This window comes from Zeus faber (assembly GCF_960531495.2).
Source record: "Zeus faber genome assembly, chromosome: 8".
NCBI lineage: Eukaryota > Metazoa > Chordata > Actinopteri > Zeiformes > Zeidae > Zeus > Zeus faber.
The window spans coordinates 27,852,695-27,864,761 of record NC_137195.1 but is presented as its reverse complement, the minus strand read 5'-3'; the positions used below and the strand labels follow the sequence as shown (position 1 = coordinate 27,864,761).

At 41.5% G+C, this 12,067-nt stretch overlaps 1 protein-coding gene across 1 annotated transcript; it reads right to left on the bottom strand.

The window, feature by feature from the left end:
- Nucleotides 1–2,001: 2,001 nt before the first annotated feature.
- On the bottom strand, nucleotides 2,002–11,866 carry eomesb (eomesodermin homolog b; the record flags this gene model as incomplete). Its single annotated transcript, XM_080004884.1, has 7 exons — nucleotides 2,002–2,725; nucleotides 3,436–3,497; nucleotides 3,659–3,817; nucleotides 4,320–4,441; nucleotides 4,642–4,796; nucleotides 4,970–5,389; nucleotides 11,793–11,866. 7 exons carry the CDS (start codon nucleotides 11,864–11,866, stop codon nucleotides 2,002–2,004), a joined length of 1,716 nt encoding a protein of 571 aa, XP_079861010.1.
- Nucleotides 11,867–12,067: the final 201 nt, after the last annotated feature.

The following is a 12,067-nucleotide window of genomic DNA, read 5'->3' as shown; positions in this document are numbered from 1 at the left end:
CAAAATCATAACTTTGATTGTAGAAGAATATCATGAATACTGTTTTGTTTTGTTTTAACAAAAGTAACTCAACTGTGTTATAAATGTAGTGGACCAGTGGGACTATTTAAAAACGATTCACAATCGAATGAAACAACCTCATTTGACTCCAGTTGGCTTCAGTTCATAAACCAATGGTTCTCGACCGCTGGGTCTCGATACAAAACTGGGTCGCGGATCCATTCTGAGTGGAGCGACATGCGGATACGTCCACTTTGCTCAGGCAAAGCCATTCAATAGCGCTATAATTAAGCCAAATTAGGCAGATTTCCATTGTATTGCTTCAAACAGCATTTTGGAAGCTCGGGAATTTCGCTTTTTTTTTTTAATTTCGTACTTTGGGGGTTTTAGCCCCAGCGGTTTTTCGGCATAAAAAAAAACAATTGTTGGATTACTGCAGTGTTCATTTTGTGAAATCAATTAAAATGTTTCAAATCTTAAATTGCATTGACGACCACCGCCCCAAGCAGATTGAATCAATTATTAAATGATTACGTGTAATAATGCTGATTAAAGCATTCAATAAACGCACTATACCTTTACAATAACCACGATTGGCAGTAGACCGCTGCAGTATTTTTCTGTAGCCTACTTTCAATTGTTGTGACGCACAAGGAAGGTGCCGCTATAACACGTGTACGATCCATGTTTGACCATGAGATGGCGACAAGTCCAAAAAAACAAATATTCCACTTGTTGCCTGACTGCGGATTTGTGTTGCGGGAAGGTGTTGAAATTAAAGTTGAACATTCATAACATATATCAACAAATTAAAAAAAAAAAAAAAGGCATATGTCTTAAAGCAAGAATAAACAAATAAATAAATAGATAAAGCGGGGTTTGTATTGCCACAGACGCACCTACCTCCTCATAAATAAATACATCACTGACAGACAGACAGACAGACAGACAGATAGGCATACAGACAGACAGACAGATAGGTAGATAGATAGACAGATAGATAGATAGATAGATAGACTGTTTAAAACACATAGGTCCTTTATTATCAAATCTCTGAACATTGAACTGCAGCTATATACAAACATCAAGGCATGTGCAAATTTCATACAAACAAGTTTTGAATAAATGACTTATATCTGTAAAAAAAAAAAAAAAACAACTTTCATGGCAATTGCAAATCAGTGCAAATTATGATAAAACATACAGTCGCACCAAAACAACAAACTGAGCAAGTCAAAATATTACCAAAAAAACACAGCATAATATACACACACTGCTTTTTTTGCACAAACTCAAAACAACTGCAAACAAAATCTGATTGAAGTTGTTTTTTTATTTGTTTGTTTGGTTGCAGATGGTGCTCTTCCCACTCTCTCACGTGACTTGTGACTGCTCATTTGAACTTTATTCTTTTTGGCAATATTTATTTTTCTCTCCGGTTAGGGCTAGGCGATACATATCAATACAATACCAAATCATGATATGAGACTAGATATCGTCTGGGATTTTGGTCGTCAAAATATTGTGATAGTTAAATGTCTTTAGGGCTGCATTTCAGTAATGTAATGTGATTTCTTGGACTTCATAGACTGTTCTAACTGCTCTACTCAAGGCATTGGCCTGCTTGGTCGTAACATCCATATCCCTAAGGATTGTTTGTCAAGTAAATATCTTATGAAAGCCCCATTTCTCCTTATTCACAGAGTGAACCAGGAAGTGACTGGTGAGGGGCTGCCTTGTTTTGTCTTTTCACTTCCTGTTTGACAGCTGTTAGCAGTTAGAAAAACACAGTAACAAAGATGTCCTCATGTAAAGCGTGCAGGCCTAATAAGGTGGATATTCATCACCAAAATATTGTCAAAGTATTGATATCATGGTATTTGTCCAAAAATATCGCCCAGCCCTTTTTCCTGTATAATCACTACAAAATACTGACCACAATGAAGGTAAGTGGAGTTGAGCGGGACAGATGTTTGCCAGACGTCAGGCGTTTCAAACAATTCAAGGGCTTGTGTAGAAGGAATAGTATCCCAGCGCCGCTTTAGACGAGCCATCCTCCTCGCACTTGAGCTCGGGGGCCCGTCTCTGCTTGCAGGCCGCGGAAAAAGCAATGGCCGATTCGGCCGCCTTGTCTGGGCTCAGAGCGTCCGTCCAGGCTGAGACGCTGATCTCCTGAGCCTGGGGCTTGCCCTTGTCCGAGTCCTCTGGGAATCCGCCGCCGGTGTTGGCGGCAGTGGGGCCAGTCCTGGGTGACCAGGACAGGCTCGGCGGGGCTTTCCTGTGGTAGGTCGCGCCCCGAGACCCCCAGCCCGCCGCCACGCCGGCGAAGGAGTCGGGGTAGTAGCTCAGCGCGTGGGACGTCTGCATGGACAGAGATTTGATGCCGTAGGGGAGCAGGGTGCTAGAGTAGTCCCCATCGTAAGGGGTCAGCTCCAGTTTGTTGGTGGCGATGCCCCCGCCCCCACCACTGCCCCCTCCGTGCTGCACGGAAGCGACAAACCACCTCTGCGGGGCGGCGTCCTCCGCCTGCGGGGGCGGCAGGAAGGTGGTGGTCTGCGGGACCGCCCGCTCGCTGCCGTAGAAGCGGTTCGGCGGGAGACTGTTGACGAACTGGTCCTGGAGGAGGGGCTGCATGGTGTAGCGGGCCCCGGGTACAATCTGGTGGGAGTGGGGGGAGTCCGTCGGGGACGGGGTGAGGCGGTCACTCTCCGGGGCAGTGTACATCCTGGAAATAGATGAATCAATGAAGAAATACATGAAGAATAGCCTGTACTTGAACAGGGCCACGTGTCAGTGAAACATAGGAGAAAAAATTTCATAGGGAAAACAAAATTGTTCAAAGTAGGCAAAATGACATGACCATAACATCTGAAAATATGTATTATTTATTATTTCGATTGCCTATGCTGGGTGGATTACACTTCAAGTTCCAGAATTCCATTCAAAACGAACGTTTTTTACTACCATCCAGGTCTGCCCGCTCTTTTCTCAAAGGCGGTCATTTTCTTTTCTCAAAAACATACCTTCTTTTCTCTCTTGGTCACTTGACGTTGTGGGAATTTTTTTCTTATCTGATGCTGCTGTTCATTTTTGTGAAGGGTCATCGGTATCGAATGCCTATTGACCTCAACTATCTACACGCTGCTTAAGCAAATTCAACCAGCTGCCTTTTACCTTCTTGCACGTGGCAGATCAGTGCATTTTTGCAGAGTGGACCCTGCCAAAGCAAATGGCATATAGAGGAGCAGTTGCACAATACAAATATATTGAATAAATGAGTGTTTCTTTCAAAGTGCCAGTTGAATAAAATATAAAATATGGGAAACAAAATCACTAAATAATTTTACGTATGACCACTTTAATACATCACTGGCGACCGATGCATGACAAATAGTAATGAACAAATGAACAAAAAAAATGGAACAGGGTACTCACGAGTCGTAGTTGTCTCTGAATCCTTTTGCAAAGGGGTTGTGGTCAATTTTTAATTGTGTTATCTAAAAGAAAATAAAAAAAAAATATATATTTTTTTAATAAAATTATTTTTGAAAAGCAAGTTATTCAACATTTTAAATAAAGATCGACGAAATACATTTGGTATTTTTTTATAAATACAAGAAAACGCAGATGTGTTCTTTATTTTTATTAAAATATTTACATCCGTGTTCTGGTAGGCGGTGACGGCTATAAACTGGGTTTCTGGGAAGGTGAAGGTCTGGGTCTTTGCGTTGCTGGTCAAATCCTCCACCCCGTCCTCCGTCAGCTCCACGATGTGCATCCTGGGCTGGTACTTGTGCAGAGACTGCAGGACAATCATCTAAATACCACATAAAAATATGAAATAAATTATTACTCAACGAATGAACGGTTTTTATACGTCAGTAATTAAATGTTTTTGTTTTTTAAATTATTTCACAACTTGAACAAAATGCGTCCAGTTGTTTGAAAAAATATTGTTGATGATCTAAATGTAGTTTATTTTTGATCGAAATGTGGTACAGGGAATAATTTAAGTCGTATTATTAAATACTTATAAATAATTTAATTTTCCTATTATTAAATGGTAACTTTTTTTTTTTACCGAAATCGTTTTAAAACAATTACAAAAGGTCTACAGATTGATCTGATCAAAACGAATAATCGATTAACCAAAGTACTGTATCAAATCATTTCGGCGCCTACATCATCCCTTAAATCGCGGCCCAATGCCAAGAAAAAAATATATATGATTCCATCATAGAATTTATTATTGTGTAAATTGTGCTATCGAACAGCTTTAATTTGAGATGGAAACCCCTGCTTTGTTTTGTTTATTTTACCTGTGAACTGCTGGTATTGATCCCCTTGTTGTTGGTGAGCTTCAGTTTGCCGAAGGAAATCTCCTGTCTCATCCAGTGGGCCCCTGTGTTCGGAGACTCCGGATGGATGTACACTTTGTTACCTTGGAATCACATCAATTTATATTTTATAAATATATATTTGTTTGTTCATTTCTTTATTTTTCCTAGTAAAGGTAGGGGAAAAAATAAATATAACCCGTGGGTCTCCCACGCATAAAAATGTAGACACAAATTAAATATTTAGATTGCATTATTATTATTATTATTATTATTATTATTATTATGTTTTATAACACAATACCCTGCATGTTGTTGTCCGCCTTGCCGCAGGTCACCCATTTTCCACCCTGGAACCGCCAATGGTTGGGATCTGCCAGAACTATTTCAACCAACACGTTGTAATGTGCTGTCAAGCTGAGGCCAGCCATGTTAAAACTGAGAAACGGGAACATGCGCCTGCAGAGGCAAAAAAATATCCATAAATACATACTTAAAACAACACATTCATTGTGTGTGTATGTGTATGTGTACGTGTGTGTGTGTGTGTGTGTGTGTGTGTGTGTGTGTGTGTGTGTGTGTGTGTGTGTGTGTGTGTGTGAGGAGGTCCACAGTCATCCACAGCCGCTGACCTGCCCTGCTTGGTGATGATCATCTCGGTCTGGTGCCGGTGGAACTTGAGCCACAGGGGCCGGTTGCAGAGGTAGACCTGGGCCCTGGTCCCGGGTCCCGCGGCGGGGAGCGGGGCCATGGTGATGGCGGACCCGGGGCCGGTGTAGGGAGGGTAGATACAGCTGGGGCTCTGTGAGAACTGGTAAGCCGAGCTGAACTGGCTCGCCATGGACGAGGAGGGAGAGGAGGAGAACCCGGCCGGAGGATGAGGCAGCACGGAGCCCAGGTGGAGGGACGCGGAGTACCGGGCCGCCCCGGCCTGGCCGCCGTACGGGAGGAAGGAGCACGAGTGGGCGGTCGCCTCCGGGGGGCTCTGCTTCGGAGGTAGGTGTGGGATGTAATATTTGTCCGGGCTGAGGCCGTGGTCCGTGGTGTATCGGCTGCCACCCGAGTCATCCGCCTCCACCGCGGCCGGAGATTTCCTCCTCTCCTCCACCGAGGTGCCTCCGTCTCCGTCCAGCATGGTGGTGGTGGTGGTGGTTCTCCAGATGTGCACCTTTCACTCGCAGATACCTCTTAATTCTTCTCAAAGGCTCCCACCGGACTCCTCTGCCCACATCTTAACACCTGTATTCCGGTAACGGGGACATTATAGTTAGTTCGAGTTAACACACTGATTGCTTGCACTTTAAGCATCTGAATTGCATAAATAAAAATGACTAAATAATGCAACTAATAGGCAGCCCCAAAACGATGAGGGTGCGGAGTAGTTACTGCGCCACCGTTTATAGGGTTTCTGTCATAGTTTCCCCCCCTAAATTCCACGATTCATATCTAAAAGTCCTATACCTCCTAATGCTCGATATTATTTTACGACGTTTTTTTTTTACTTTCTTCTATAAGCAGATGATATTGTAGATCAATTCAAAAGATATCAGCCTTTTTAGACTTATTTCAGAAATGCACGATAAGCCATGAAGTGGATTTAATTTAATTTGCGCAGGCCTTCCAGATGATTTTTTTGTTTACTTAAATCCATCAAATATATATTACATTTAACCATAATAATGATGACATTAATCCAATTAAATATATATACGGTATAGATTTGCTAGCGATTATTCATAATTCATGATCAGTAGTTCACTTTCCTGTAAACCACGTGAAAACTATGAAGCACAAATCAGGGTTCACACACTGTATGTGTGTGTGTATGTGTGTGTGTGAATGTGTGTGTGTATGTGTGTGTTTGTGTGTGTGTGGGGGGGGGGAGTGAAAGTTCGCCCCCATATCCCTGGATGTGTTCAATTGAATATTTTCTTTGGTTTATTAACTAACCGAAAGGAAAACGTAATTACCCAATTAGAACATAAATACAAAAAATATGTAAAATTCAAAAATGTAACAAAAAATATATGGAAAAAAATAATTCTATATTTTTTATCTTTAGTTAAAGTTGGCTTATAGGTCGCGCCTGTGTATATTAAAAAAAATACTTTAAGATATACAAACATATTGTTTCCTTGTTGTTTGCGTGGTTTTTGATATCCATGTACTATATATTGACCACACTCACTAATCCCATGTAGAAATCACGCCTAGTCAACGCATTTACATTCATTTAAATACTGATGCGCTGCTCTCTGTCTGTCCCAGGGGAGAGAAGAAAGGAAATTGGACAATTACTTTTCCGTTTGAAGGAACCTGTGATGTTCCCAAGATCAGACAGTCAGAAGTGAGAATCGACGGTAAACAAATTGAAACGCTTAAAAAAAACAACCCAACATAAATGAGCCTCACGGTAGAACACTTCCCCCGAGGTAACTTGGTCAATTCCTTCAAAGTAAGAAATAATTTAGTCAAAAAAAAAAAAACACAAAAAAATCCCCCGTCCATTGAAGGAGCGCCGTTTAAACTGAGCAGATCTGAAATAAAACGTAGATTAAAAAAAATAAAATAAAACAACAACATCAGAAATAACATGCCTAACACGATAGTAATTATACAGATAATAACAATAAATAATAATGAAAGTAACAAATAATAATAATAATAATAATAATAATAATAATAATAATAACAAGAACAAGAACAATAATAACAATACAAAAATACATGTACTCACCTATTACTGTGCTGCATTTCCCACGTATAGGACTAGAGGAAACTAATTGATTTAAGTGCGCCCAAAACCGAATAAGCTCCCAGACTGGAGTGCGTAGACGTACTGCCTCATCTTGCAGCCTGTGTGCGTGTGAAGGCAGAGGCGCAGTCAGGAGCTGTCTTGAGGACAACCGTCCTCCCTCCCAGCCAATTATCACACTCCCTCCCAGTCCACGGGGAGGAGTGGGGCAGGGGACCCCTCACGAGGCTGCATACGCACTGTAACACGGAGGTAAAGGCAGTATGGATCGAGCTGATGTGGCAGTGTGATGTAACTGGCACAACACACGTTCAGCCTTACTGGACAATAGGTTGTTATGGGTGCTGCTGCAATATGCTGTGCATAAAGAGGAGATTAGGGACAACGGATCAACTGTGGTAAATGGGTTTCATATGTAATAATCACCACCACTACAGGGAATTTACAATAGTGGCCATGCTCAGCAGGGCAAATGGCTGTAATTACAAAATGTTCACTGCAATGCATATAGATATGTACATGTAAAACAACATGGGACAATGCACAAGAAGAGCGGTCAATCCAGCAATTGGTAGATCACAAGTATTTCACATTATTATAGGTGTCTGTGAGGAAATGTACTTTTTGTCACACTTCCAAACAGATTTGATTTCTCTCTCAAATTTGGTTTGCAAAATCTTAAGTAAGACAGGGTTTTTGACCACTTACGATTACATTTGACAGTATTGAGATGCTGATAGGGTGCTGTGAAATGCTATTTGCTTGTTGTATCCTCATTCACATCAGTCAGTTTAAAGAGTATTGATGGAAGAAGGTTTTGGGCTTTCACTGGCTATGTCATTGTTTGATAGCGTTCGGCCACAGGAAATTGTCATTATTATTACTGAGTTACCTGCATCCAGTCAAAAGCAAAATGGTAATGATGTGTAACTTTGAATCTTGGGGTGAGGGGTCGCAACTCATAATTTCTCCAATACACAGTTTCATTATTCAGAAAACCATACAGGACCCCCGTCCCCCACCCCAAAAAAATAAAAATAAAATAAAAAATCCAAACTGTCCCAGTATCAGTTGCAGGTCTACAGGATACCCCTTAATACCTCCAGTTTTAGTTCAAATGCAAACACACTGACTGTTCAAACTGTCCCACGTTAGGATGCTAACGATCTTCATTGGCTTATAATGGGTGAAAAGCCACGTTCATAGTATCCGATCTCCACATCAAGGATGGTATTTAAGGCCAGACAGGGGAAAGGCAGTTGCTGCTTATTGGTGAACAGTTTACACGTCCAAGAGAAAACCGAGAGTGAGAAGATTTGTGTAGTGGGTTGACATCCTTCAAATAAGTGACCCTGAAACATTTAACATTTAAAGGGTTGCGTCGACTGAAGGCAGCACACTTCTTCTGATTAATTTGTGTATTGATTGAACGTGTACAATGGCCTGATAGATTTTTTGTTTCCACATGAGTTAGGATGGTCCTCGGTTGAAGTTCAGATTACCTTTCGAGTTCAACGGAGACAGAGATGTGGAATTATCATCTTCACTAAGACCTAGAACATCAGAAGAATATGAATATACTGTACATATAATGTAATATATAGATAGTATTTCAAATATAGTGCCTATTTTATCATCTATTTTGATGAAATGTTCCTATGTATGTATGTATGTATGTATGTATGTATGTATGTATGTATGTATGTATGTATGTATGTATGTATGTATGTATGTATGTATGTATGTATGTACGTATGTATGTATGTATGTACGTATGTATGTATGTATGTATGTACGTACGTATGTATGTACGTACGTACGTATGTATGTACGTACGTACGTACGTATGTATGTATGTATGCATGTATGTATGTATGTATGTATGTAAGTATGTATGCATGTATGTATGTATGTATGTATGTATGTATGTATGTATGTATGTATGTATGTATGTATATATGTATGTATGTATGCATGTATGTATGTATGTATGTATGTATGTATGTATGTATGTATGTATGTATGTAGAGAGTCAGACACCCCCTCTCTATAATCTGACCTCAAAACACGGATATCCACTTCTGCACTTTCTTCTTCTTGCACATTTTTAACTGTACATTTTACACTTTGTGTACACATGTGTATATAGATATTTTACATATATATTTATATATAAATATGTCTCTTAATAATTATTATATGTTGTATGTAAATATGTTGTATCTAGATTGGAGTTGTAACGAAAGTAATTTCCCCCTGGGATTATTAAAGTGTTTCTGATTCTGATTCTGATCTATCTATCTATCTATCTATCTATCTATCTATCTATCTATCTATCTATCTATCTATCTATCTATCTATCTATCTATCTATCTATCTATCTATCTATCTATCTATCTATCTATCTATCTATCAATCTATCAATCTATCTATCTATCTATCTGTCTAAAATGCTCACGACTCACGCTGTGACAGCCAGAAATGAAAATATATAACGTCTCATTTTCCCAAGGGACTGGTGGCTCTCAAAATACCATTGCCTTTTGAGCATTACCAGGGGGAACAAACATCTAAGCCTTCCATACTAGTTTGTTGAATAGAGACTATCAAGTATCTCTACCTAACATTGAATTTCAGTTATTTTCCCCTTGTCCATCAAACATGCATTTTAATTCGGGGCTCGGGCCTTCTGCTGTTTCCTTTGTTGGGAGAGCCGCCCCGTACGTTCCTGTTTCTCTTTCTGTCACGCTCAATGAGTGGTGTTCCCCTAGCTTTGGCTGCTTTTTGACACGTCTAAAGGGCTGTTTCTGACATCCTGCCATCCTGCCAGCGACTCCTCCCGCGGCGTTCGTGTCAGGCAGGAGGAAAAAAGCCGGTGACCTGGCCACGTCCATCCCGCTGAGAGCAGAAGGTCTGTTGGCCCCAGAGCCGTGCCAGGAAAGCCATAGAAGGCTGCCTACTATAAAATGTGATGTCACAATGGGCATGCTATGAACGGATCCATCTGATTGGCCAAAGAAAATTCTTCTTCCTGTCTTCCAAGGAGATGCCCTCTCGAAGATCAGATAGATGGCATAAGGCCGTCTAAGGAAATTCGGCACGTTTAAAGTCCCTGTGAGGCAAAAATAAATGGGTTCTCAAAAGACAGAAAATTGTGTTATTAACCACACAGCCAAATTTGAATGATTAAAAAAAATCGGCAAGTATGTAAAATGAGGTTTCAAAATTGTGAAAAAAAAAAAGGCAGTCCCCTCTGCTCTGAGACGCTGGGGGGCGTGTCCGCTGAAGGCGCTGAAACCTGACATTCTGAGAGGCGCTGCGGCGACAGTCTCTCCTACAGCGAGCACAAAGCGCACCCCCCACTGAGCCGGAGAGCGAGTCGCTCGCCCACGTCTCCCAGCTGGAGCTATGGCGGAGGGGGGATGGAGGTGGTTCCTCACGGTTCCTCCTCGGTTCGTTAGTGGCAGGTGAACAAATGAACCAGGTTACGTAATAAAGTTCCTGAAAAAAATAAGTCTAGTGTTTAGCCGAGCGGCCAATGCAAAGTAGGACTGCAGTGCGTCATCGACTCGTGATTTAGACCCACCCCAAAAATAAAAAAATGGTGAGAAACTGTTTAGTGGTCTAACTCTAAAACTCATCGTTCAGTCTGTTCACACGTTTCACAGCAGTGGTTTTCTGATATGTACAGTATAATGTGTTGTGAAACAAATCACTGAATTCACTTCATAGGGACTTCAAGGAAATGAAAGTCTTAACTAAATTTGTTGTTAATAATGCAATTGTAGTTATCAAACAATGCAATCTATGTCTGTGATATTGAAGGACACAGCGGGGCTCATTTCAAAGGCATTTCTGGGAAACTATTGCTGTCCAATTCGCCAAGGCAACAGGAAGACCAATGGGCTGACATGCAAAGGCCCTCTCGAGATGGTTCTGATCGCGGGACTCCAAACGCCGGAAGGGGAAGGCCTCCGCCGACCCTGTTCCTCAACAATCACCTCCAACTTGCATTTATGGTCGGGTCCTATGTCCTGTAAAGAGGAGCAGCAGGAGTGGACCATCACATTTGGTGCCCAGCGTGGGGGCGCTTGGTGAGCTGTCATGTTCCAGCTATCCCACGGAGATACACTTCTGCCTCTCCGCGAAGATTTGGCGTCTCCTTATTTGCATTTGCTAATGAGATCCTGTTTGCATGACTTTATACTCAACGACGCAATCTTTCTGGATATCTCGGCGCAAATACAGGACCGATGCTGTCTTCAACCTTTATTTATCAACTGTTAATTAACCAATGAAGTCGCACAAAGCAGTATTTAAGCAGGCATGTTTGCTGAAGGCAGGCAACTTAATTCACTTGCAAGGTATCGAAATCACATTGAATTGTTTGCCATGGTCTTTAAAATGGAGATCATGGCACGGAAGAAAGAAAGACTCTTATGTTCTGCTGAGATCCTTCAAACAATTCCTCAGAGCTTGAGATGAAGAATGATTCACTGAGTCTGCAAAAAGTATTGGAAATATGATGGCGACCTCTGTAGGATAGCTGTTTTGCCACTCTTGTTTGTGTGGTTTGAGGTGCAATCTTAACTAGGATGTATGGTCAGCCAGACCTACAACGGAGGTACTGACATAGTCTTAGAGGGTCAGACTACTCCTGTCTCAATATAGTCATGAATCCCTCCAGGGAAGTGCCTCACACTCTGACTTTTCCTCCAAACACAACTTTATGCTGGAAGTTCATCATCTGAATGGCTCTCCAGCTGAGAGCCATGACTCCCCCTAACCACATATAACAAATCACGGGGAGCTAAAGCCAAACCTAATGAGGGAACCCCCCCCCCCCCCCCACCCCCACCCCCATTAGCACCCAATCTGAACTGTTAGGATTCAGTAGGACGTATTAAAAATAAGTAAATAAATAAACTGTTAGAAGTCCCCGGTTGTCAATCTGCCGATGTCAACCATCGCAAAT